Below are 26,061 nucleotides of genomic sequence, written 5' to 3'. Positions count from 1 at the left end.
GTTTTGTCTTTGATTATCATGCCTTGTCCCTGTTCTTCTCCTTCTATTCGTTTCCCTCTGCTGGTCTTATTAGGTTCTTTCCCTCTTTCTATCCCTCTCTCTCCCCCTCCCTCTCTCACTCTCCCGCTCTCTCTTCTCTCTATCGTTCCGTTCCTGCTCCCAGCTGTTCCTATTCCCCTAATCAATCATTTAGTCTTCCCACACCTGTTCCCGATCCTTTTCCCTGATTAGAGTCCCTATTTCTCTCCTTGTTATTCGTTTCTGCCCTGTCGGTTCCTTGTCTAGAATTCACCGTGCTGTGTTTGTGTATCGCCCTGTCGTGTCGTGTTTTCCTCAGATGCTGCGTGGTGAGCAGGTGTCTGAGTCTGTTTGGTTCAAGTGCCTTCCCGAGGCAACCTGCTGTTCACCTGCTGTTCAAGATCGAGTCTCCAGTTTGTCCTCGTCATTTCGAGTGAAAGTTGTGTTTTTTGATTGTATTTACTTTACTGGATTAAAGACTCTGTTTTCGCCAAGTCGCTTTTGGGTCCTCTTTCACCTGCATGACAATTCCCATCCAATTCACCTCCAGTGCTACTGGAGTACGGCTCTGTTTGTACTTGATGCCAAAATTCCTCGACACACTCCTTCTGTTATGCAGGTGAATGAGGACCCAAAAGCGACTTGGCGAAAACAGAGTCTTTAATCCAGTAAAGTAAAAATACAATCAAAAAACACAACTTCCACTCGTAATGACGAGAACCGACTGGAGACTCGATCTTGAACAGCAGGTTGCCTCGGGAAGGCACTTGAACCTAGCAGACTCAGACACCTGCTCACCACGCAGCATCTGAGGGAAACACGACACGACAGGGCGATACACAAACACAGCACGGTGAACAATAGATAAGGATCCGACAGGGCAGGAACGGAAAACAAGGAGAGAAATAGGGACTCTAATCAGGGAAAAGGATCGGGAACAGGTGTGGGAAGACTAAATGATTGATTAGGGGAATAGGAACAGCTGGGAGCAGGAACGGAACGATAGAGAGAAGAGAGAGAGGGAGGGGAGAGAGAGGGATAGAAAAAGGGAACGAACCTAATAAGACCAGCAGGGGGAAACGAACAGAAGGGAAAGCATAATGACAAGACAATATATGACAAAACATGACAGTACCCCCACTCACCGAGCGCCTCCTGGCGCTCTCGAGGAGGAACACTGGCGGCAACGGAGGAAATCATAGATCAAACGGTCCAGCACGTCCCGAGAAAGAACCCAACTCCTCTCCTCAGGACCGTAACGGAAAAACGAAAAAAAAGGGAAACTAGGGTACTACTCTAAAAAAAAATGAGACACGGGTAGAGAACTGAAAACTTTAGAGCAAACAGGACCAAACAGGCCAGGAGAGTAACAACTAGGGACAGACTGAGACACAGCAAGGGCAGGAACAAGAACAGGAGAGATGCGATGGCAGGGAACAGACTGAGACCCAGCAAGACCAGGAGCAGAAGCAGAAAAATACGCACAAGGGTGGACCCCATCGTCAGTATCGGAGCGCTGGGACAGAATGGCTCCCACGCCCACCCCCGACGCGTCAACCTCAACAATAAACTGTTTAGTGACGTCAGGTGCAACAAGGATAGGAGCGGATGCAAAACGCTTCTTAAAGAGATCAGAACAACAATCATACGACCGGTGAGGAGGAAGGGAGTTGGTTCTGGACCGACTGAAGACCGTGCGCAGACCATGATATTCCTCCGGCACTCCTGTCAAATCACCAGGTTCCTCCTGAGAAGAGGGGACAGAACAAATAGGAGAAATAGCAGACATTAAACACTTCACATGACAAGAAACGCTCCAGGAAAGGACAGAACCACTAGACCAATCAAAAGAAGGATTATGACACACTAGCCAGGGATGACCCAAAACAACAGGTGTAAAAGGTGAACAAAAAATCAAAAAAGAAATGGTCTCACTATGGTTACCAGATACAGTGAGGGTTAAAGGTAGTGTTTCACATAATATACTGGGGAGAGGACTACCATCCAAGGCAAACATGACCGTGGGCTCCCTAACTGTCTGAGAGGAATGTCATGTTCCCGCGCCCAGGCTTCGTCCATAAAACAGCCCTCTGCCCCAGAGTCTATTAATGCACTGCAGGAAGCTGCCGATCCGGTCCAGCGTAGATGGACCGGTAAAGTAGTACATGTACTTGACGGAGAGGACCGTCTAGTAGCGCTTATCAGTCGCCCTCCGCTTACTGATGAGCTCAGGCCTTTAACTGGACATGAAATGACAAAATGACCAGCGGAACCGCAATAGAGACAGAGGCGGTTGGTGATTCTCCGTTCCCTCTCCTTAGTCGAGATGCGAATACCCCCCAGCTGCATGGGCTCAACACCTGAGTCAGTGGGGAAAGACGGTAGTGTCGGAGAGAGGGGAGACACAGTTAACGCGAGCTCTCTTCTATGAGCTCGGTGGCGAAGATCTACCCGTCGTTCAATGCGAATAGCGAGTTCAATCAAAGAATCCACGCTGGATGGAACCTCCCGAGAGAGAATCTCATCCTTAACCTTAGCGTGGAGTCCCTCCAGAAAACGAGCGAGCAACGCCTGCTCGTTCCAGTTACTGGAGGCAGCAAGAGTGCGAAACTCTATTGAGTAATCCGTTATGGATCGATTACCTTGACATAGGGAAGACAGGGACCAGGAAGCTTCTTTCCCAAAAACTGAGCGATCAAAAACCCTTATCATCTCCTCTTTAAAGTTCAGATAATTGTTAGTACCCTCAGCGCTTGCCTCCCAGATAGCTGTGCCCCACTGCCGAGCCCGACCAGTAAGGAGTGATATGACGTAGGCAATCCGAGCTCTCTCTTGAGTATGTGTTGGGTTGGAGAGAGAACACGATATCACACTGGGTGAGAAAGGAGCGGCACTCAGTGGGCTGCCCAGAATAACAAGGTGGGTTATTAACCCTAGGTTCCGGAGGCTCGGAAGAACCGGAAGTAGCTGGTGACACGAGACGAAGACTCTGATACTGTCTTGAGAGTTCGGAGACCTGAGCGGCCAGGGTCTCAACGGCATGCCGAGCAGCAGACAATTCCTGCTCGTGTCTGCCGAGCATCGCTCCCTGGAACTCGAGAGTAGAGTAGAGAGAATCCATAGTCGCTGGGTCCATTCTTGGTCGGATCCTTCTGTTATGCAGGTGAATGAGGACCCAAAAGCGACTTGGCGAAAACAGAGTCTTTAATCCAGTAAAGTAAAAATACAATCAAAAAACACAACTTCCACTCGTAATGACGAGAACCGACTGGAGACTCGATCTTGAACAGCAGGTTGCCTCGGGAAGGCACTTGAACCTAGCAGACTCAGACACCTGCTCACCACGCAGCATCTGAGGGAAACACGACACGACAGGGCGATACACAAACACAGCACGGTGAACAATAGATAAGGATCCGACAGGGCAGGAACGGAAAACAAGGAGAGAAATAGGGACTCTAATCAGGGAAAAGGATCGGGAACAGGTGTGGGAAGACTAAATGATTGATTAGGGGAATAGGAACAGCTGGGAGCAGGAACGGAACGATAGAGAGAAGAGAGAGAGGGAGGGGGAGAGAGAGGGATAGAAAAAGGGAACGAACCTAATAAGACCAGCAGGGGGAAACGAACAGAAGGGAAAGCATAATGACAAGACAATATATGACAAAACATGACTCCTTCCTCACTGTCCTAAAGGAAGGTCAAGTCCTTCAGTGGGCTGATGTCCACTTTTTTCTGTTTTCCAGCTCCAAAATCCTCTTTAGATTTCTCTTTTGGGTCTAGAAAATGTACAGATCTTGTACACTACTGAAATTTGGTCACTGATGGTGAAATGTCATCACATTTCCTAAGGATATGCCTGCTCTATGTGGCAGAGTTAACTTTGAAAATGAGGCATGATACAACCGCCCATTATAGCCATTACAAGCAATGTGATTAAAACAAAAATAAGTAGTGAGTGAAGTAGTCTGATCAATAAATCATTGTCTCCTCTCTCTGCTTCCTACTCTTTTCTCTCTCTCCTTCTCATGGTTTGTGATAACAGGCTACAGCTACTCTACTGTATTAACAATCTAGAACTGCCTGGGAGTGCAGTCTGTATCAATTATATGATTCTATTACTTAATATATAACTCAGGAGCCAAGCCTCTTTTAGCCCATTGCCAGAAATCCTCTTCCACAGTAGTCCTTTATTTGTTTTCATTTTATTAGCTTTAATTTTAGATACCTAATTTCTAATATATTAATGTTTATGTCAATAGTAGATTCTCCTAAAAATAAATAATGTAGACGCTACACAGCTTCTAGCTTTCTGTGGCTAAGATAGAAACTAGTTATGCAAGTTTCCAAACGCCTTTCTCACATTCATAAATATTAGACGTGGAGGTGTTTCTCAAATGAGAAGTTGCAGAAGAGACTGGGTCGTTCAAAATAGGCCACACAGAAAGGAGGTCTCAGTTTGGTTGACTAATGCCTCAAGCTTAGCAGAGCATTTTTAAAGCCAGAAGAGGGAAATACAGTATGGTGTTCCTGCTGGTTATAAGCCCAGAGAAGTTGTCTCTGATTATACCCATATTTTGTACTTTGCCTATTGATTCTAGAAGGAGTAGCAGAGGTGAGGGGGAGAGAAAAACCCTTTTGTATTCCTCAGAGGAGAACAGGCTTGCCACTACCCACATTGCACTTGAGAGAAACTGCTAGATCTATTTACATAACTATCCTCTACCCACACTGCTCTCTAGACAATTTGAGGAGAAAAGGAGGTCAGAGAGGATGAGGTGGGAACTTGAGACGCCTTCAGCAACTGTAGATCCACCATAGACTGAGGAAATCACACAAGCTACTGAAAAATGTGTATATACAGTATTGCCCATTGAGCTGAATGGATTCTGTGTCGGTTTATCTCTAGCCGTTATGGTTAGTACTTAGGGATCATCGAGGCACTTTAAGAAGCAATAAACATATTCAGTTGAGAGGTGCAATAACATTCTGTTATTTACCTGACGTCATATCATCTGCTGCCTACTATCACTATTTGGATAAGAGCAGTAAACGTATAGTGATGTTGATTGAGGTAATGGTCTCCTTATGGAACAGAACAAACACAATAAAACTGGAGTAGGGCCCTCGAGGTATGGAGGCTTCAGACTAGTCTAGATTGCTCAGGTCTTCACCAACTTTTGTTTCAGTTGTTTGAAAGTCGACAAAAAGTCACGGCATCGCATCAATGATTGCTACTGTTTGTGTTCATGCTCTAATAAAACTAGGCCAAGGACAAACCTCCACAGTAAATTCATTCTGAGTAGGAGAGTGGACATAGAAGAGCATGCTAAATGTGATGATCAGTCACCATACAGTAAGTGCTAGATGTGGAGCTCCATAATGTAATAAATAGCAAACTGAATAGTTGCAAAATACGAGACATATGCATTGTAATCCTTCAACACAATTCAAAAAACAAGGACAGGACAAGCCTTTGTTTGACTATTTCAGCTAGTCAGACTTCTACAAACTTGCTTTCGTAGCCTAATTTCTCAGTTAGTGTGTTTGTATTGGCAGGGTTTGAACTTGGCTCTTTCCCCAGGGTTCATGGGAGTTATAAACTCAGCAAAAAAAAGAAACGTCCTCTCACTGTCAACTGCGTTTGTTTTCAGCAAACTTAACATCTGTAAATATTTGTATGAACATAAGATTCAACAACTGAGACATGAACTGAACAGGTTCCGCAGACATGTGACTTACAGAAATGGAATAATGTGTCCCTCAACAAAGGGGGGGGGGGGGGGGGGGGGGTCAAAATCAAAAGTAACCGTCAGTATCTGATGTGGCCACCAGCTGTATTAAGTAACCTGGCTGTGAGATGTTACCCCACTCTTCCACCAAGGCACCTGCAAATGGCCCTAGCCCTCATCATCCGATCCAACAGGTCCCAGACGTGCTCAATGGGATTGAGATCCGCGCTGGCCATAGCAGAACACTGACATTCCTGTCTTGCAGGAAATCACGCACAGAATGAGTAGTATGCCTGGTGGCATTGTCATGCTGGAGGGTCATGTAAGGATGAGCCTGCAGGAAGGGTGCCACATGAGGGAGGAGGATGTCGTCCCTATAACGCACAGCGTTGAGACTGCCTGCAATGACAACAAGCTCAGTCCGATGACACTGCCCCAGACCATGACGGACCCTCCACCTCCAAACCGATCCCTCTCCAGAGTACACGCTCATTCGACGATAAACGTGAATCCGACCATCACCTCTGGTGAGGCAAAACCGCGAATCGTCAGTGAAGAGCACTTTTTATCATTCCTGTCTGGTTTAGCAACGGTGGGTTTGTGCCCATAGGCGACGTTGTTGCCAGTGATGTCTGCCTTACAACAGGCCTACAAGCCCTCAGTCCAGCCTCTCTCATCCTATTGCGGACAGTCTGAGCATTGATGGAGGATTGTGCGTTCCTGGTGTAACTCGGGCAGTTGTTGTTGCCATCCTGTACCTGTCCTGCAGGTGTGATGTTTGGATGTACCGATCCTGTGCAGGTGTTGCTACACGTGGTCTGCCACTGCAAGTATGATCAGCTGTCCGTCCTGTCTCCCTGTAGCGCTGTCTTAGGCGTCTCACAGTACGGACATTGCAATTTATTTCCCTGGTCACATATGCAGTCCTCATGCCTCCTTGCAGCATGCCTAAGGCACGTTCATGCAGATGAGCAGGGACCCTGGGCATCTTTCTTTTGGTGTTTTTCAGAGTCAATAGAAAGGCCTCTTTAGTGTCCTAAGTTTTCAGAACTGTGACCTTAATTGCCTAAGCTGTTAGTGTCTTAACGACCGTTCCATAGGTGCATATTCATTAATTGTTCATGGTTAATTGAACAAGCATGGGAAACAGTGTTTAGACCCTTTACAATGAAGATCTGTGAAGTTATTTGGATTTTTATGAACTATCTTTGAAAAACAGGGTCCTGAAAAAGGGACGTTGCTTTTTTTGCTGAGTTTATAAAGGAGTTTGTTTAGAGTTGGGCTGAGTGTTAGGAAGTTAATATAATAATATTGTGTATTGTAATGGATTTCTCAAGAGCTCATTTTCATAAAGGTTAATACGTTTACCTCGTAGGGATATTCTTTTTACTGATGCCTAAGGAAGTGCTTGCAATTACACAGACATCAAATAAATAGCTAACTATAGCTCCCCCAAAATAACTTTTAAATTATGTATAAGGCCTTCGGTCAAAGACCAAAATATCTTGCTGTAATTATGTTTTAATCAAATCCCGGTGGGGTAGCAGAGGATTATAACACACCTGGGGTGTGTTTGCCCAAAACGTTCTTCAACTTTCTAGAACAGACTTTGAGGTACATTTACTCTGTTTGGTGAATGTGGAGGGGTGTGGCTTGAAGCAATGAGTGAAAGTATTTCAGGCGTAGCGGCCATGCTGACAGCGTTCCCCAACCAACAACCCAACCCCTCACTGGTCGTTCAACTGGTCGTTCAGAACAGCACCGTTATGTTTCACACCATTTTTTCGTATTGAACGCATCCCTGTCAAATAAATATAATGTGTCCTTAAAGCTGTATAAACACATTACCTTAGAGTACTCCTCATATACAATCTCCATTTATGCACACACTGTAAGACCCATGTGACAAGGTCTTGGCCAGAGTTCACTGGTCAGTGATGCTGGACTGGCGAGGTGTCACAGTCCGCCCGATTGGCTCCAGGTGGGATTCACAGCTGTCCTCAAATAACCCCTCACATAGCCATAAGAGATTTACTGGACCTGAGAAAAAGACTGTGGTCGGATATCCAGGCAGGTGGCACTGGATCAACACACACACACACACGTGATAAACACACACATAGGCCTACGCATGCACAAACACATACGTCCAATTGCCAGGACTACTGAGCCAGGAGATCCCCCTTCCATCCCAGGATTAAATGTGACATTTTCGGTTCTCCCAAAGGACTTTTGCCCTGCGTGAGACATGTTCTTCTGCAGTTATTAAATGTCATATATGTGGCTTTCATGTACAGAGAATCAGAGGTAGCTGTCAGTTTACAGGAGAGCTGTCAAGAGTGACATCATAATGGAGTGGTTAGTGGGAATCGCACCTTTGAAGAGACAAGTATCTCTCTGGGTATCTCTGGGCTCAAGGGCACCTGTTTACATAGATCGGCCTGGCTAACCTAGAAAACTGGGACACAAAGAGCTGGAGGACGTCTGTGCTTATTCTGACTTTCTTATTACAGTCCCTCCCTCTCTGCTCATGTGAAGTCTGTGTAAATTCATATGAGCTACTATCTTCCTCCTAAATCATTGCTGTTTTTTTATCACCTTCAGTATAGCACTCATAATACTCTGATTAAGTGCTGACCGTAAGACCCAGTCATGATAAAAACATGCATACAGCCTTAATATGTTAATGAGCCTGTGACCTGCCCTCTGTTCCAAAGAGAAAAGAGGAACAGTATGGCTAAATAAAGAAAGTCAGGGAACTAGAAAAGGCCCCAGCAGAGAGAGAGGTACCCTCCTCGGCTCAGACTGGAGTAATCTGTGTCACAGCACTGCTATTATTAGTGTCGCAGCCGGCTAGAGAAATATGAGAGACCCACACAGGGAACAGCAACAGGCAGCTGTAAATTTAGAGAGAGGGTCACGAGAGACCGGCGTTCCCCAACGGATTACTGGGCACCAAGGGGGTGTGTAGGAGTGTGCAGCAAAGCTAGAGACCAGGCTGGAGTGTGAAAAAGAGAGAGATAGGAGAGAGAGGTGTTTGTCAGTGTGTGCCCACATGGGTTTGTATAAGTTAGTGTTTTTCTTAGTGTTAAGAGTTGAAAGAGCAAGTCATGTTTGTTATTCAAGTACATGTCACTAGCTGAGCACAGGGAAAATAACTATCACTAATAATGTTACTGTGTCTCAGTTTCATCCTCGCCTGTCCTGTTCTTTCTCATATCCTCCCAACCAGCTCACCCATTACAATGTAAAGTGCCTTCTTGTCAAGTCATGAAAAGTAAAACTTTAGCTGTGGGAAGCTACCTTTATTGACAATAGGGACTCTGGAAAGCAAAGGCTGCAGTGTTCTAGTTGAACAAGTTATGCCCTCAGAGATACATTTGTGTGCAGAGGGATCCTCTGAAGTTTGTTTAAGGGAATTCATTGTCGTGTGTTCTCAAAGTTCATAGGGCAGGAGAATGCACAATCAGTAGTGTGCATGAGGATTCGATTCTGGTGTCACTCCAGTGACTAACACTGGCACAGATCACAAAACTCCATAAAATACACCACAAAGCCATAGATACAACGCCATTTAATGACCAGTCAGACATGGAAGTCATGGGATCTACCCACCTGAACATGCGTGTAGTGTCTTACATTTGATGATAACATGAACTTAAGCACAAGACTGCTGTTTATGGTAACTCCAGGCTTTTGAAATGGAAGTCGGAATGTGGAACAATTCTGGAATAATAAAATGTAAGAGGATCTGTAGACTGTTGAATGATTAATGAATGTCACGTTCTCAGGATGCATCCAGAACCAATCAAACCTGATCCTGTGCCTGGAAAAGCCTCCCCTGCAGTAGATACAATAGCAATTTGCTACTTGCAGAAAGCTTGATTAACACCTTAAGGTTTGTACTGTATGTAATTGCTCATGTTATACAATAGTACATACAGAGCAGACCAATGGAATTAGGCTTTAACATGTCATTTCCTTATTTTGCAAGTAAAATGGAATTCCAAGTTTGTTGTGCTAAGAATTTGTAGTCATATTATTTGTTACACTCTTTGACAGGGCTGTTCCCAAATAACCTTAGGTATTTGAGGGATTAGGACATCTGAAAATGTCCATAAATGTTTTAAATATACTAATTAATATCAAAATATTTGCTAATTAATGAGGCAAAGAGCTAGGGGTGATGTATAATGATTCTGGATACAGCCATTTTGTGACCATAAGACATCGGCGTGTCACTAAACACTAAAACAGTCTGAATGTACAAAACTACTGACACTGAACCAGTGCAGGCGAGCCATGATACTACACTGAACCCAGTACTAACATTCAAACAGTGTGCCCCAAAACACTGACATACTACACAGACCATGGGCTCTTCATGTGTAAACATCGTACAAACACAGTGTCTAAAACGCATCATTAAACGGTCCACTCCAAAGCAAAACACCTGCTGACACAATGACCTCAAATAAGATGAATAATATCACCCCCTGTCCCAACCCTCTATAGCAGAGCTTTCATTTAAATTATATACACATTTACATGGTACAGTGCGATTTTGAATTCATATTGACACATTGTTCCACTGAAGTACCGACTGAGTTTCTGCTGCTCAGCTAAATAAGGTGAGCATAAATGCAGTACTGTCAACCCATAAATATGGCGACCATTTTGGATAGTCTTTACCAGCATGGATGCATATTGGACGTCCTCTATTCAGTCTTCTTACACAATGCAAAAATTGGCAAGTAATCACATTCTGCCCACAACAAGTCTTTTCAGGGGTCATCTGTTACATTACAGTACCATGCTCAGCCCCAATGGACGCTGGGAAGAGAGGGTGTCGTCTCTCTGTTCTTAGTTCTGATTGGCTCTCTCTATATAGAGAACTTAAAAACTAACAGAACAGAAAATACTAGAAAATAAGAGGTACAAGAGAAAACCTCTTCAGCAATTTTCCAGTGTTTCACACTTGTGTGTTTCAGTAGTCTTCTCCACTTCAACGGGAGACAGTGAGTCTCAGTGTCTTGTTAGCTCAGTACTCTGTCCCTCCCGGCCCCATCCTTTCTCTCTCTCCATCTCCTACTGGGCTCTGGTCAGTCCTGCTGGTGCCCTGGTCCTGAGTTCCTCAGAGGTGAGAGGACGTGGAGAAGCACAGCTTCAGGGTGTAGGGGTTAGAGCCATCTGGAAAAGGTCAGACACACTGGGTTAAACACCTACTATACACACACTCACACATATTCCTACACATAAACAAACACACATGCTCACATGGCATGCCCACACACATGTTCACCCTGTTGGGGGCATTGGCAGGGAGAATTCTGAACACAGCAGCGTTAAGTCTGGTCTGAGAAGAGAAAAAGGTGTGCAGCAGATGGCATTGACAGCATTCTCCCCTTGGATTTTATAACATGTCCCCCATGCTCTTTCACTCAGGAATAATAGTGGGGCAATAAGACAGGCTAGGCCAGTGCAGTAAAGGGGCGGCAGGGTAGCCTAGTGGTTAGAGCGTTGGACTAGTAGCCGGAAGGTTGCAAGTTCAAATCCCTGAGCTGACAAGGTACAAAATCTGTCGTTCTGCCCCTGAACAGGCAGTTAATCCACTGTTCCTGAAAATAAGAATTTGTTCTTAACTGACTTGCCTATTTAAATAAAGGGCCAGTGAAGTAAAGGGCCAGTGAAGTAAAGGGCCAGTGCAGTAAAGGGCCAGTGCAGTAAAGGGCCAGTGCAGTAAAGGGCCAGTGCAGTAAAGGGCCAGTGCAGTAAAGGGCCAGTGCAGTAAAGGGCCAGTGCAGTAAAGGGCCAGTGCAGTAAAGGGCCAGTGAAGTAAAGGGCCAGTGCAGTAAAGGGCCAGTGAAGTAAAGGGCCAGTGCAGTAAAGGGAAAAGGGTAGATTGAATGTAAGATAGGATTTAGTCTTCAGGTCTTCATGTAAATTTGGTCTGAATCCAATTTCTCTGACTATGTGACACATTCAGTTATCCCGCTGAGAGTGACTACTAAAGGTGGAGTGTTTGGTGCTAGAGTGTTACTGTTGAGGAAAGCAAGGCCATCTGGTCACTTACTTGGTATTCTGATCTGGTAGTGGTTTAGGACGGTCAAGACCTCAACCGCGTGTGTCTTGGAGTCAAACTCTAACAACCCAGAGATAGTTTTGGAGGAGGCTGATGACAAGAGAGGACAGTAGGACAACTTAAGTATGGCAGTACAGCTAACTCCTTCAACAGCCTAACAAAATAAAAAAAGCAAAATGATAAACTTACGCTTTGCATCAAACATCTTGAACTTGGTGAAACCCGGCACATCATGCTCTGAGCATAGCTGTAAGAAATCAAACAACAGTCAACAAGAGCAGCTGAGACAATGCTCATGTTTTTCTAACCACATCCACAAGATGGAGCTCTTTAGTAACGGTCAAACTACAGAGATCATTGACAGTGAATGACTGGTAGATACATCAGTGGTCCGCTTCTTTTATAGAAGTAATTGTTCAGCAAAATAGTTTAATCTCTTAGGCCTCCTATCCACCAAACATCAGATATCCACCCTCCTTCCAAGATCCAGCTGGCCCTCTGAAATGTAGGGGGAGGGGCTTGTAATAGTGCAGCTCACAGGATGAGAGTCAACGCTAAACCCTACCCCATACAGACCTCAGAAACCCTTCTCTATTCCCCATTCCCCAGAAACCCTGTCAATCCAGCCATAACCTCAGCAGCTGGTACTTTCAGATGGGACGTTGCAGTAGTGCAGATCACAGGATGGGAGTTAACCATAAACCTTACCTATATCCGTCCCCTAGCCTTGACCCACAAACCCTCAGGCTTCTGCTCACATCCTATCGCTACCATTGACATCATTACAGCCCTACCCTCAGTAGCTGGTCCTCTGAGATGCAGGGAGGAACGTTGTAGTAGTGCAACACACAGGAGGGTGGCTGGATGATGTTCTTGGAGGCCTGGCCTTGGCTGGTGAAGCGGTTGTTCCTGGTCATGGCAAAGTCCTTATAGCTGCTGCTGCCGTCCTCCAGTTCAAACACCTGACTGGGTATGACCGCATGCTGCTTGGACACACTGGAGGGAGAGAGAGAGAGTGAGAGAGAGAGAGAGAGAGAGAGAGAGAGAGAGAGAGAGAGAGAGAGAGAGAGAGAGAGAGAGAGAGAGAGAGAGAGAGAGAGAGAGAGAGAGAGAGAGAGAGAGAGAGAGAGAGAGAGACAGAGACAGAGAGAGAGATAGAGAGACAGAGACAGAGATAGAGAGACAGAGAGAGAGATAGAGAGACAGAGACAGAGATAGAGAGACAGAGAGAGAGACAGAGAGACAGAGAAAGCGAAAGAGACAGAGAGAGAGACAGAGAGAGAGAGAGAAATTGAGAGGTAGGGAATGGAATACAAAGAATGAGTAAAAAGATACTAGATAATAACATTAATTCTGTGGTTGAATACTGCAGGTGTTAAGATATCCTCTAACATGCTAACAAGGACACTCACCAGACATTAAGCCGCTTGCCAAACACCTTGATGCTGTTGAGGTGAGTGATGGCCCTGTCCACTGCATACTCATCCCCCATCTCTACTAGGGCAGTGCCCGGGACACTCTTCATGAACTTCACCTGTCACACACACAGATTTAGACACATGATGTGCATAGCAAGCCTCAAATACTATATAGCTACATACACCTTTAGCACAGTGGTTCACAAACCTCTCCTCGGGGCCAGCCAGACATTTCACAATTTTGTTTCACCCTGAACTAGCTAACCTGATTGACTTTAGTCAAGGGCTTGATAATTAGTTGACAATTTGAATCAAATCAAATTTTATTAGTCACATGCGCTGAATACAACAGTGAAATGCTTACTTACAAGCCCCTAACCAACAATGCAGTTTAAAAAATACTAATAAGAATAAGAAATAAAATAAATAAAAGGAACAAGTAAGTAAGTAAGTAACAGCAGCAGTAAAATAACAATAGCGAGACTACACCGGTTAGTCGAGGTAATATGTACATGTAGGTTTATTTATTTATTTAATTTAACCTTTATTTAACTAGGCATGTCATTTAAGAACAAATTCTTATTTACAACGACGGCCTAGGAAAAGTGGGTTAACTGCTTTGTTCAGGGGCAGAACAACAGATTTTTACCTTGTCAGCTCAGGGATTCAATCAAGCAACCTTTCAGTTACTGGCCCAAGCCTCTAACCACTGGGCTACATGCCGGTAGAGTTATTAAAGTGACTATGCATAGATAATAACAGAGAGTAGCAGCAGCGTAAAAGAGGCGTTGGGGAGGCAATGGAAATAGTCTGGGTAGCCATTTGACTAGATGTTCAGGAGTCTTATGGCTTGGGGGGGTAGAAGCTGTGTAGAAGCCCCTTGGACATAGACTTGGCGGTCCGGTACCGCTCGCCGTGTGGTAGCAGAGAGAACAGTTTATGACGAGGATGGCTGGAGTATTTGACTATTTTTAGGGCCTTCCTCTGACACCGCCTGGTGCAGAGGTCCTGGATGGCAGGCAGCTTGGCACCAGTGATGTACTGGGCCGTACGCACTACCCTCTGTAGTGCCTTGCGGTCGTTGTCGGTGACCAGGCCTACTACTGTTGTGTCATCAGCAAACTTAATGATGGTGTTGGAGTCATGCCTGGCCGTGCAGTCATGAGTGAACAGGGAGTACAGGAGGGGACTGAGTACGCACCCCTGAGGGTACCCTGTGTTGAGGATCAGTGTGGCGGATGTGTTGTTACCTACCCTTACCACCTGGGGGCGGCCCGTCAGGAAGTCCAGGATCCAGTTACAGAAGGAGGTGTTTAGTCCCAGGGTCCTTAGTGATGAGCTTTGAGGGCACTATGGTGTTGAATGCTGAGCTGTGGTCAATGAATAGCATTCTCACATAGGTTTCCCTTTTGTCCAGGTGGGAAAGGGCAGTGTGGAGTGCAATAGAGATTGTATCATCTGTGGATTTGTTAAGGCGGTACACAAATTGGAGTGGTTTCTGGGATAATGGTGTTGATGTGAACTATGATCAGCCTTTCAAAGCACTTCATGGCTCCATACGTGAGTGCTACGGGTCGGTAGTCATTTAGGCAGGTTACCTTAGTGTTCTTGGGCACAGAGACTATGGTGGTCTGCTTAAAACATTACAGACTCGGACAGGGAGAGGTTGAAAATGTCAGTGAAGACACTTTCCAGTTGGTCAGTGCATGCTCGTAGTACACATCCTGATAATCCGTATAGCCCTGCAGCCTTGTGAATGTTGTCCTGTTTAAAGGTCTTACTCACATCGGACTGCGGATAGCGTGATCACACAGTCCTCCAGAACAGCTGGTGCTCTCATGCATGATTCAGTGTTGTTTGCCTCAAAGTGAGCATCAAAGTAGTTTAGCTCGTCTAGTAGGCTCATGTCACTGGGCAGCTCTCGGCTGTGCTTCCCTTTGTTGTCTGTAATGGTTTGTAAGCCCTGCCACACCTGACAAGCGTCGGAGCTGGTGTAGTACAATTCAATCTTAGTCCTGTATTGACACTTTGCCTGTTTGATGGTTCATCAGAGGGCATAGTGGGATTTCTTATAAGCTTCCGGTTTAGAGTCCTGCTCCTTGAAAGTGGCAGCTCTAGCCTTTAGCTCAGTGCGGATGATGCCTGTAATCCATGGCTTCTGGTTGGGGTATGTACGTTTGGTCACTGTTGGGACGACGTCATCGATGCACTTATTGATGAAGCCAGTGACTGATGTGGTGTACTCCTCAATGCCATCAGAAGAATCCCAGAACATGTTCCAGTCTGTGATAGCAAAGCAGTCCTGTAGTTCAGCATCTGCTTCATCTGACCATTTTTTATTGACCGAGTCACTGGTGCTTCCTGCTTTAATTTTTGCCTGTAAGCAGGAATAAGGAGGATAGAATTATGGTCAGATTTGCCAAATGGAGGGCAAGGGAGAGGTTTGTACACGTCTCTGTGTGTGGAGTAAAGGTGGTCTCAAGTTTTTTCCCCTCTGGTTACACATTTAACATGCCGATAGAAATTTTGTAAAGCGGATTTAAGTTTCCCTGCATTAATGTCCCAGCCACTAGGAGCGCCGCCTCTGGATGAGCGTTTTCCTGTTTGCTTATGGAGGAATACAGCTCAATGAGCGCGGTCTTAGTGTCAGCATTGGTCGGCGGTGGCAGCTACAAAAAATACAGATGAAAACTCTCTAGGTAGATTGTGTGGTCTACAGCTTATCATGAGATATTCTACCTCAGGCGAGCAAAACCTTGAGACTTTCTTAGAATTTGTTTACAAATATACATAGTCCGCCCCCCTTGTCTTACCAGACGCAGCTGTTCTATCCTGCCGATACAGCGTATAACCAGCCAGCTGTATGTTGATAATGTCATTGTTCAGCCACGACTCAGTGAAGCATAAGATATTACAGTTTTTAAATGTCCCGTTGGTAGTTTAAATCTTCCTTGTATGTCGTTGTTTTTTTTCTTCCAATGATTGCATGTCAGCTAGTAGAACGGAAGGCAGTGGGGGTTCATTCGATCGCCTACGAATTCTCACGCAAATTATGGGGATTTGGGCCTGTTCCTGGGAAAGCAGTATGTCTTTCACATCGGGCTCGTCGGACTTGTTAAAGGGAAAAAAAAGCTTTTGCCAGTTCATGGTGAGTTATCGCTGTTCTGATGTCCAGATGTTATTTTCGGTCATAGCAACATTATGTACAGAATAAGTTTTAAAAAATAAGTTACAAACAAAGAAAAAAAATGAGAAAAAGAAAACACAGTTGGTTAGGAGCACGTAAAACATCGGCCATCTTCTCCGGCGCCATGAATCAGATGTGCTCTGGAATAGATTACATTCATGGAACAGTTGTGGGTCCCCAGGAGAGATTTGAGAACTACTGCTTTAGCACACCTACTTCAAACAGAAATACTTCAAACAGAATAACACACACTGACAACAACAAAAAATGAATTCATCAAAGAAATGTTCATTCACACTCAAACTATCACAAACACACACATGGATGCCCTCAAGTCCCTCCTAAGGTGGATCTCTGCTGCTGACCTTTTCGATGTTGCCATAGAGACAGAAAAGGTTGAAGATGCGGGTGCAGTTCATCTTGGTGGGGTGCAGGCCGCTCACCATGGCGACAGAGCTAGAGCCGTGGTTGTTGTAGGAGGAGCTTTGGGGCAGGGGGTAAGCCACTACCTCTGGGATGTCGTGGGAGCTCAGCTTGTACCTGCTGTTCCCTGGGAGAGGCAGCAGGGGGCAGTGTGACCCTGGAATACAAAACCCAAGGGGAAAGGAGGAGGGGTTACAACTTTCACTTCCAGCTGAGTTGTGTTCAGTAGGTGCTTTTACACCTGCATTGCTTGCTGTTTGGGGTTTTAGGCTGGGTTTCTGTACAGCACTTTGAGATATCAGCTGATGTAAGAAGGGCTATATTAATACATTTGATTTGATTTAGGCATGAAACGGGATAAAACATTTTGAAATGGAGGAGGCCAGCTACTACTTTCGTATCCTGTTTGATCCTATTTGATCCTACTAAACACAACCCTGATGGTAAAAGTAGTCTGGAGGTGGGTTACATATGGGTAGCCTCTGGAGACAAAGCAGGGTGGGAGGTCTCTACTCTCTCCTCCTCTCACCTTCAGATAAGGTTGGGAATCTATACCATCCGAGGCATAGAGGTGGTTGGGCAGGGTTTCACCTGAGGAATGGGGAGTGTGGATGGGGTGGATAATGTAGCAGTCTGTATGGATTGGATGGATAATGTAGCAGTCTGTGTGGTTAGAGTGGATCATTTAGCAGTATGTGTGGATAGAGTTGATAATGTAGCAGTCTGTGTGGATAGAGTGGATAATGTAGCAGTCTGTGTGGATATAGTGGATAATGTAGCAGTCTGTGTGGATAGAGTTGATAATGTAGCAGTCTGTGTGGATAGAGTTGATAATGTAGCAGTCTGTGTGGATAGAGTGGATAATGTAGCATGTGGAGCAGTGGATAGAGTGGATAATGTAGCAGTCTGTGTGGATAGAGTGGATAATGTAGCAGTCTGTGTGGATAGTGGATAATGTAGCAGTCTGTGTGGATAGAGTGGATAATGTAGCAGTCTGTGTGGATAGAGTGGATAATGTAGCAGTCTGTGTGGATAGAGTGGATAATGTAGCAGTCTGTGTGGATGGATAATGTAGCAGTCTGTGTGGATAGAGTGGATAATGTAGCAGTCTGTGTGGATAGAGTGGATAATGTAGCAGTCTGTGTGGATAGAGTGGATAATGTAGCAGTCTGTGTGGATAGAGTGGATAATGTAGCAGTCTGTGTGGATAGAGTGGATAATGTAGCAGTCTGTGTGGATAGAGTGGATAATAGCAGTCTGTGTGGATAGAGTGGATAATGTAGCAGTCTGTGTGGATAGAGTGGATAATGTAGCAGTCTGTGTGGAGTCTGTGTAGAGTGGATAATGTAGCAGTCTGTGTGGATAGAGTGGATAATGTAGCAGTCTGTGTGGATAGAGTGGATAATGTAGCAGTCTGGATAGCAGTGGATAGAGTGGATAATGGATAATGTAGCAGTCTGTGTGGATAGAGTGGATAATGTAGCAGTCTGTGTGGGATAGAGTGGATAATGTAGCAGTCTGTGTGGATAGAGTGGATAATGTAGCAGTCTGTGTGGATAGAGTGGATAATGTAAGTCTAGAGTGGCAGTCTGTGTGAGTGGATAATGTAGCAGTCTGTGTGGATAGAGTGGATAATGTAGCAGCCTGTGTGGATAGAGTGGATAATGTAGCAGTCTGGATAATGTAGCAGTCTGTGTGGTTAGAGTGGATAGAGTGGATAATGTAGCAGTCTGTGTGGATAGAGTGGATAATGTAGCAGTCTGTGTGGATAGAGTGGATAATGTAGCAGTCTGTGTGGATAGAGTGGATAATGTAGCAGTCTGTGTGGATAGAGTGGATAATGTAGCAGTCTGTGTGGATAGAGTGGATAATGTAGCAGTCTGTGTGGATAGAGTGGATAATGTAGCAGTCTGTGTGGATAGAGTGGATAATGTAGCAGTCTGTGTGGATAGAGTTGATAATGTAGCAGTCTGTGTGGATAGAGTGGATAATGTAGCAGTCTGTGTGGATAGAGTGGATAATGTAGCAGTCTGTGTGGATAGAGTGGATAATGTAGCAGTCTGTGTGGATAGAGTGGATAATGTAGCAGTCTGTGTCTAGAGATGGAGGAAGCCGATACACTGAGTAATATGGTAGTGCTTTGGTGCTGAGAGGCGGGATCTTACCGTATCCATTGTCTCCGTAAGAGGACGGGTGCTCCCCCAGTATGGCCTGCCTGCCCTTCCCACGCTCTGAAACATCAACACATTCACAACATAGGGAGAGAGTATGAGGTAAATGGCTCTGGGCTACAAATTGAAATAGGTGCTATTCACATAGACACACTGATAGAAAGGTCATTGGAAGTAAAGAAGCAGAATAATTAGAGGCGACAGAAACCCTGTGACATTACAGGTGAGTATGAGTACACCGACTGGGGAAACCCACTCTCTGTTGACATCTTACTTTACATTAAATGTTCACATAGTAACAGTGCAGGCATAGGGCACAACAGGGCACAATAATGAAGTCAAAGCTACATATGGAAAAAATGCTATTGATTAACACACATCATAATACTTTTTGGGGGTGTTTATATTTGTCCTGTTAACACAAGTGTGTAATGGAAATGTGCTTCTTGCATATCCCAACTCCCCCTGAGACACCCACAAAGAGTGGGGTCATCATTGTACATCACCCCTAGAGCAATTAGGGTTAAGTGCCTGCCTTGCTCAAGGGCACAGCAACATATTTTTCACCTTGTCGGCTCCAGTATTGAAACAAGCAACCTTTCAGTTACTGGCCCAACACCTGCCGCTCTATTAGAGCATGCTCCTAGTAATCATTTGCATTAGCAGGACTATAATGCATCCACAGTTGTACCTTTACCATAGTAGTAGCACTTTAAATAGTAGTACTATGTTGTACTAATACACACAGAGAGAAGAAGACGCCAATACATGTTTTAAAAAGTAGGTCCTACTGTTAACCCCAACGGCAATTCACTTTAAAAAAACAACAACATTTAAATCCTTCACAACCTATAGACAAGGAACAGTAAAGAGAAAACACAAGAATAGAAAGAAACAACATAAGATATCACATTTTAAATAGGGGGAAAACATTGTTACATTTGTAATACAAAGATTGGTGGAGGAACAGTACCTGAATTACATCACTAGCGTGAACAGTCAGCAACCCTCTCACTGAGGTCTTGGCTTTATTGGCACAGGTTGTCTCTTTCAGCACAAGTGCACAACATCAACCTGTGTTACATCATCATACAGTCAGTTCACATCTGCCACAGAATCACAGAGAGATACATGGAGGCACAGGATGGACAAAGAGTAGCTGCAGTCCCATCTCCCACAAGAACAGTCCCAAAGGAGCCCTCAACATGCCAAATAATAGTTCAAATCAAATATTCAAATCAAATGTTATTTGTCACGTGCCACATGCAACAGGTGTATGTAGACCTTACCATGAAATGCTTACTTACAAGCCCTTATCCAACAATGTAGTTCAAGAAATAGAGTTAAGAAAATATTTACTAAATAAACTAAAGTATCATTATCTTTTTTAACTTTATTTAACTTGGCAAGACAGTTAAGAACAAATTCTTATTTTAAAATGACGGCCTACCCCGGCCAAACCCTCCCCTAACCGGACGATGCTGGGACAATTGTGCACCACCCATTGGGAAGTAAAAAATAAAGCAAAAAAAATAAAATCAAAAAGTAACACAAGAAAATGACATAAAAATAACGAGCCTATATACAGGGGTACCAGTACCGGATTATTGAGAGAGAGAAAGCTCAACAAACAGACGGTGACCTTCAGTCACAAATTAGGGATGTGCAGCAAGGTTCATTGTTTTATCTGCTGTGCAAGCATAAGTCACCTACCCCCCCCCCCCCCTCCCATCTCACCCTACGGCCCCTCCCATCTCACCCTACGGCCCCTCCCATCTCAAGCTACGGCCGCTCCCATCTCACCCTACGGCCCCTCCCATCTCAAGCTACGGCCGCTCCCATCTCACCCTACGGCCCCTCCCATCTCACCCTACGGCCCCTCCCATCTCAAGCTACGGCCCCTCCCATCTCACCCTACGGCCCCTCCCATCTCAAGCTACGGCCGCTCCCTCAACAATCAAGTCACAAATACCCTCAAATCCCCCCTCCCCTCACAAATCCCCCTATTTCCTCTACTCTCCTCGTCCTCTTGGTAGAAGGGAAAACTATCCATCATTAAGAACTCCCACGGAGAGACTGCAGACCCCTGCTGTACGCTCAGCTTTACACTGAGCAGCTGCCCATCCTCTAGCCTCCAGTTGTCTTGAACGCACCGCACAACACGGACCGCGGAATGAGGGGGAGCTCGGTTTGTTGTTGTTTTGGAAAGTTTTGAAAGTTTGGTTACTAGCTAGCTACCTTTTGAGTTTGAGTCCCGCGACACGGTTGGCATCAGCTGCTACTATTTGTCCAGGGATCCTGCCAACCAAGGCCGGGTCTGAGGAGCTGCTTGCTGTAGCAGCTAGCCTAAATGATAGCTAGCTGCCTATCAAGCTAGTGGTGTTTTCTTGAGAGTATAAACACAGCCAGCGATGCAGATAGCCATTGTGGCAGAGACCACGGATTGTCCCAGGTTTGTGGCTGTCTAGATCCCTGTGACCTGCCCTGTCTGGAAATGCGAGGAGTAACAGCGTAACCTAAATGTGATTTATTTAACTAGGCAAGTCAGTTAAGAACAAATTATTATTTTCAATGATGGTCTAGGAACACAGTGGATTAACTGTCATGTTTTGTCATATATTGTCTTGTCATTATGCTTTCCCTTCTGTTCGTTTCCCCCTGCTGGTCTTATTAGGTTCGTTCCCTTTTTCTATCCCTCTCTCTCCCCCTCCCTCTCTCTCCTCTCTCTATCGTTCCGTTCCTGCTCCCAGCTGTTCCTCATTCTCCTAACTCACTCATTTAGTCTTTTTACACCTGTTCCCTATTTTGTCTTCTGATTAGAGTCCCTATTTCTCCCCTTGTTTTCCACTTCTGTCCTTGTCGGATCCTTGTATATTGTTCGCCGTGCTGTGTCTTTGTCTCGCCCTGTCGTGTCTTGTTTCCCTCAGATGCTGCGTGTGTGCAGGTGCCTGAGTCTGCTACGGTCGGTGCCTTCCCGAGGCAACCTACAGTTAATGGTCGAGTCTCCAGTCTGTCCTCGTCACTACGAGTGGAATTAAGTTTTTTTATGTTTTGTTTTCTGCTCTGATTGTCCAGGAGTATTGCCTATTTCCTTTACTGGAATAAAGACTCTGTTTTCGCCAAGTCGCTTTTGGGTCCTCATTCACCTGCATAACATTAACTGCCTTGTTCCAGGGAAGAACGATTAGGCTACCTGCTCGAACCACTAGGCTACCTGCCGCCACATTGGTATCATAACAAAGACCAAACCCGGCGGAAGTACCGTTGGTGACAGTAGAGTCTCTCTATCACAGGTGAAGGATATTTTAAACAAACAAAAATAGTTCCACAAGCAGTTGTTACAACAACAAGAAAATAGCTTCAAGTGTTTTGTCCGAATACTGGTTGATTAATGCAAGAATGGACGGCCTGACCAGAGAGGTCCAGGACCTGAAGGACAGTTTGCAGTTCTCCCAGGGTCAGCCCGATGAGTTGAAACAGTAGAATGGCAAGATGACAGTAATCTGTAAGTCATTGAGAGAGGACATCAGATCTGTGTGTGAATCCATGATAACAATGACTGAGAAATCAGACTCGAGGGACAATCAAGGCGGAACAACATGGTTGTGGATGGAATTGCAGAATCTCCACATGAGACCTGGATGGAATCTGAAGACAAAGTGAGTGAAATGATCTTGGAGAAATTGAAGATGGACCAAAGGAAGATTGAGGTGGAGCATGCCCACAGGACTTGGAAAACTCATCACCCGGCCCAGGTAACAGGCTTAGGCCGATAGTGGTCAGTTCCTGAGGTTGAAGGTACATCTTCCTCAACAAAGACTATCCTGAAGCTGTGCGCCAGAAAAGGAAATAACGCATCCCAGCCATGAAAACTGCCAGAGCGCGTGGGGACATTGCTTACATCTGCTATGACAGGCTCATTGTCCACCCTCCCTCCCAAAAGCCTGGAAGGGATGAAAGAGCCAAGCCTGTGGGTTCATAGCTTCAACCCTGCAGCACACACACACACACACACACACACACACACACACACACACACACACACACACACACACACACACACACACACACACACACACACACACACACACACACACACACACACACACACACACACACACACACACACACACACACACACACACACACACACACACACAAATTGATTCATGGATTGCTGAATGTATACACACAAATTTTCATGGATTGCTGAATGTATATTTTTTTTCATTTGCTTTGTTTGCTGTTTTACATATCATGTCTATCTCTGATACACTACCCAGGAAGGGGCTGAAAATGGCCCATGTTAATATATGTAGCCTTAGAAATAAGGTTAATGAAATCAATAACTTGCTAACATCAGATAACATTCATATATTTGCCATTTCTGAGACTCAGATAATTCATTTGATGATACAGCAGTATCAGTACAATGATATAACATCTATAGAAGAGACAGAAATGCTTTTGGGGGAGATGCTGCTTTATATATTCAGAGCCATATCCCTGTAATGCTTAGAGAAGATCTTATGTCAAGTGTTATTGAAGTGTTGTGGTTGCAGGTTCACTTGGCACATCGAAAGCCTTTTATTTCAGGGCATTGCTATAGGCCACCAAGTCCTAGCAGTCAGTATCTAAATAATATGTGTGAAATGCTTGTTAGTGTATGTGATGTAAACAGAAATGTCTACTTTCTTGGGAACCTGAATATTGACTGGTTTTCATCAAGCTGTCCGCTCAAGAGGAAGCTTCTCACTGTAACCAGTGCCTGTAATCTGGTTCAGGTTATTAATCAACCTACCAGGGTGTTTACAAACACTACAGGAACAAGATCATCCACATGTATTGATCACATTTTACTAATACTGTAGAACTCTGTTCTAAAGCTGTATCCGTACCCATTGGATGCAGTGATCACAATATAGTGGCTATATCCAGGAAAGCCACAGTTCCAAAAGCTGGGCCTGAAGTAGTGTATTAAGATTTTGCTGTGACTCTTACGTGGATGATGTTAAAAACATTTGTTTGTCTGATGTGATTAAAAAGAAGCATCCAGATGCTGCACTTGATTAATTTATTATTGATTAACATGCACCTGTTAAGAAACTGACTGTTAGAACTGTTAAGGCTCCATGGATTGATGAGGAAAACTAAACCTCTATGGTTGAAAGAGATGGGGGAAAAGGAGTGGCTAATAAGTCTGGCTGCACATCTGACTGGCTGACTTACTGCAAATTGATAAATTATGTGACTAAAATCAACAAAAAGAAGAAGAAACTGTATTATAAAGCTAAGATCAATTATAAAAGAATGATGGAAAAAAAACTTTGGAGTACTTTAAATTAAATGATGGCCCTCCCATCTATCTCTGAAGACCATCCAGTCCCAGCCTTCAGCTCCCCTCAACCCCTCCCATCTATCTCTGAAGACCATCCAGTCCCAGCCTTCAGCTCCCCTCAACCCCTCCCATCTATCTCTGAAGACCATCCAGTCCCAGCCTTCAGCTCCCCTCAACCCCTCCCATCTATCTCTGAAGACCATCCAGTCCCATCCTTCAGCTCCCCTCAACCCCTCTCATCTATCTCTGAAGACCATGTCCCAGCCCAGTCCCATCCTTCAGCTGTCCCCCTCAACTCCCCTCCCCTCTCATCTATCTCTGAAGACCATCCAGTCCCAGCCTTCAACTCCCTCAACCCCTCCCATCTATCTCTGAAGACCATCCAGTCCCAGCCTTCAACTCCCCTCAACCCCTCCCATCTATCTCTGAAGACCATCCAGTCCCATCCTTCAGCTACCCTCAACCCCTCCCATCTATCTATGAAGACCATCCAGTCCCAGCCTTCAGCTCCCCTCAACCCCTCCCATCTATCTCTGAAGACCATCCAGTCCCATCCTTCAGCTCCCCTCAACCCCTCTCATCTATCTCTGAAGACCATCCAGTCCCATCCTTCAGCTCCCCTCAAACCCTCCCATCTATCTCTGAACACCATCCAGTCCCATCCTTCAACTCCCCTCAACCCCTCTCATCTATCTCTGAAGACCATCCAGTCCCAGCCTTCAGCTCCCCTCAACCCCTCCCATCTATCTCTGAAGACCATCCAGTCCCATCCTTCAGCTCCCCTCAACCCCTCTCATCTATCTCTGAAGACCATCCAGTCCCATCCCTCCTTCAGCTCCCAGCCTTCACCCCTCAACCCCTCCCATCTATCTCTGAACACCATCCAGTCCCATCCTTCAACTCCCAGCCTCAACCCCTCTCATCTATCTCTGAAGACCATCCAGTCCCATCCTTCAGCTCCCCTCAACCCCTCTCATCTATCTCTGAAGACCATCCAGTCCCAGCCTTCAGCTCCCCTCAACCCCTCTCATCTATCTCTGAAGACCATCCAGTCCCATCCTTCAGCTCCCCTCAACCCCTCCCATCCATCTCTGAAGACCATCCAGTCCCATCCTTCAGCTCCCTCAACCCCTCCCATCCATCTCTGAAGACCATCTAGTTTAATTTCTAGCTGCCATATATTTTTCCACTGTGCTGTGATGTTTCACAAATGTTCTGAACCTTTCAATTTTCATAGTTTCTACAGATTGTAAAATTAAAGATAAACACCTTTGCTAAGAGTATTAATATATTATTGATCGATTGACTATGACTTATCAAATCACCCAGCAATGCTATTTGCAGTTAGCTCCAAGTAAAACATTCCTGAACCTGCAACCAAAAACAAGCTACAGTTGAAGCGGGAAGTTTACATTTAAACTCAGTTTCTCACCATTTCCTGACATTTAACCCTAGTAAAAATGTTCTGTCTTAGGTCAGTTAGGATCACCACTTTATTTTAAGAATGTGAAATGTCAGAAAAATAGTAGAGAGAATGATTTATTTCAGCTTTTATTTATTTCATCACATTCCCAGTGGGTCAGATGTTACCATACACTCAATTATTATTTAGTAGCATTGCCTTTAAATTGTTTAACTTGGGTCAAACGTTTCAGGTAGCCTTCCACAAGCTTTCTACAATTAGTTGGGTGA

At 45.0% G+C, this 26,061-nt stretch overlaps 1 protein-coding gene across 2 annotated transcripts in view; it reads right to left on the bottom strand.

Annotated features, from left to right (window-relative positions):
• Nucleotides 1-9,061: 9,061 nt before the first annotated feature.
• Nucleotides 9,062-26,061, bottom strand: part of LOC124041153 (heterogeneous nuclear ribonucleoprotein L-like) — a 61,998-nt gene continuing 44,998 nt past the window's right edge. Inside the window, exons 7-13 of one of the 2 annotated variants that reach the window (XM_046358387.1) lie at nucleotides 19,026-19,100; nucleotides 16,803-17,017; nucleotides 13,245-13,366; nucleotides 12,627-12,828; nucleotides 12,022-12,079; nucleotides 11,824-11,922; nucleotides 9,062-10,940 (exon numbers count right to left, since the gene is read on the bottom strand). In XM_046358387.1, the coding sequence (XP_046214343.1) occupies nucleotides 10,885-10,940; nucleotides 11,824-11,922; nucleotides 12,022-12,079; nucleotides 12,627-12,828; nucleotides 13,245-13,366; nucleotides 16,803-17,017; nucleotides 19,026-19,100 (827 nt within the window). In that variant the 3' untranslated portion in view covers nucleotides 9,062-10,884. The remainder of the gene's footprint in view (nucleotides 10,941-11,823; nucleotides 11,923-12,021; nucleotides 12,080-12,626; nucleotides 12,829-13,244; nucleotides 13,367-16,802; nucleotides 17,018-19,025; nucleotides 19,101-26,061) is intronic. The other variant, XM_046358388.1, reaches the window with a different exon arrangement.

This window comes from Oncorhynchus gorbuscha, linkage group LG08 (genome assembly GCF_021184085.1).
Source record: "Oncorhynchus gorbuscha isolate QuinsamMale2020 ecotype Even-year linkage group LG08, OgorEven_v1.0, whole genome shotgun sequence".
NCBI classification, from domain to species: Eukaryota; Metazoa; Chordata; class Actinopteri; order Salmoniformes; family Salmonidae; genus Oncorhynchus; species Oncorhynchus gorbuscha.
The sequence above is the reverse complement of the archived record's forward strand: the minus strand, read 5'-3'. Positions and strand labels throughout refer to the sequence as shown.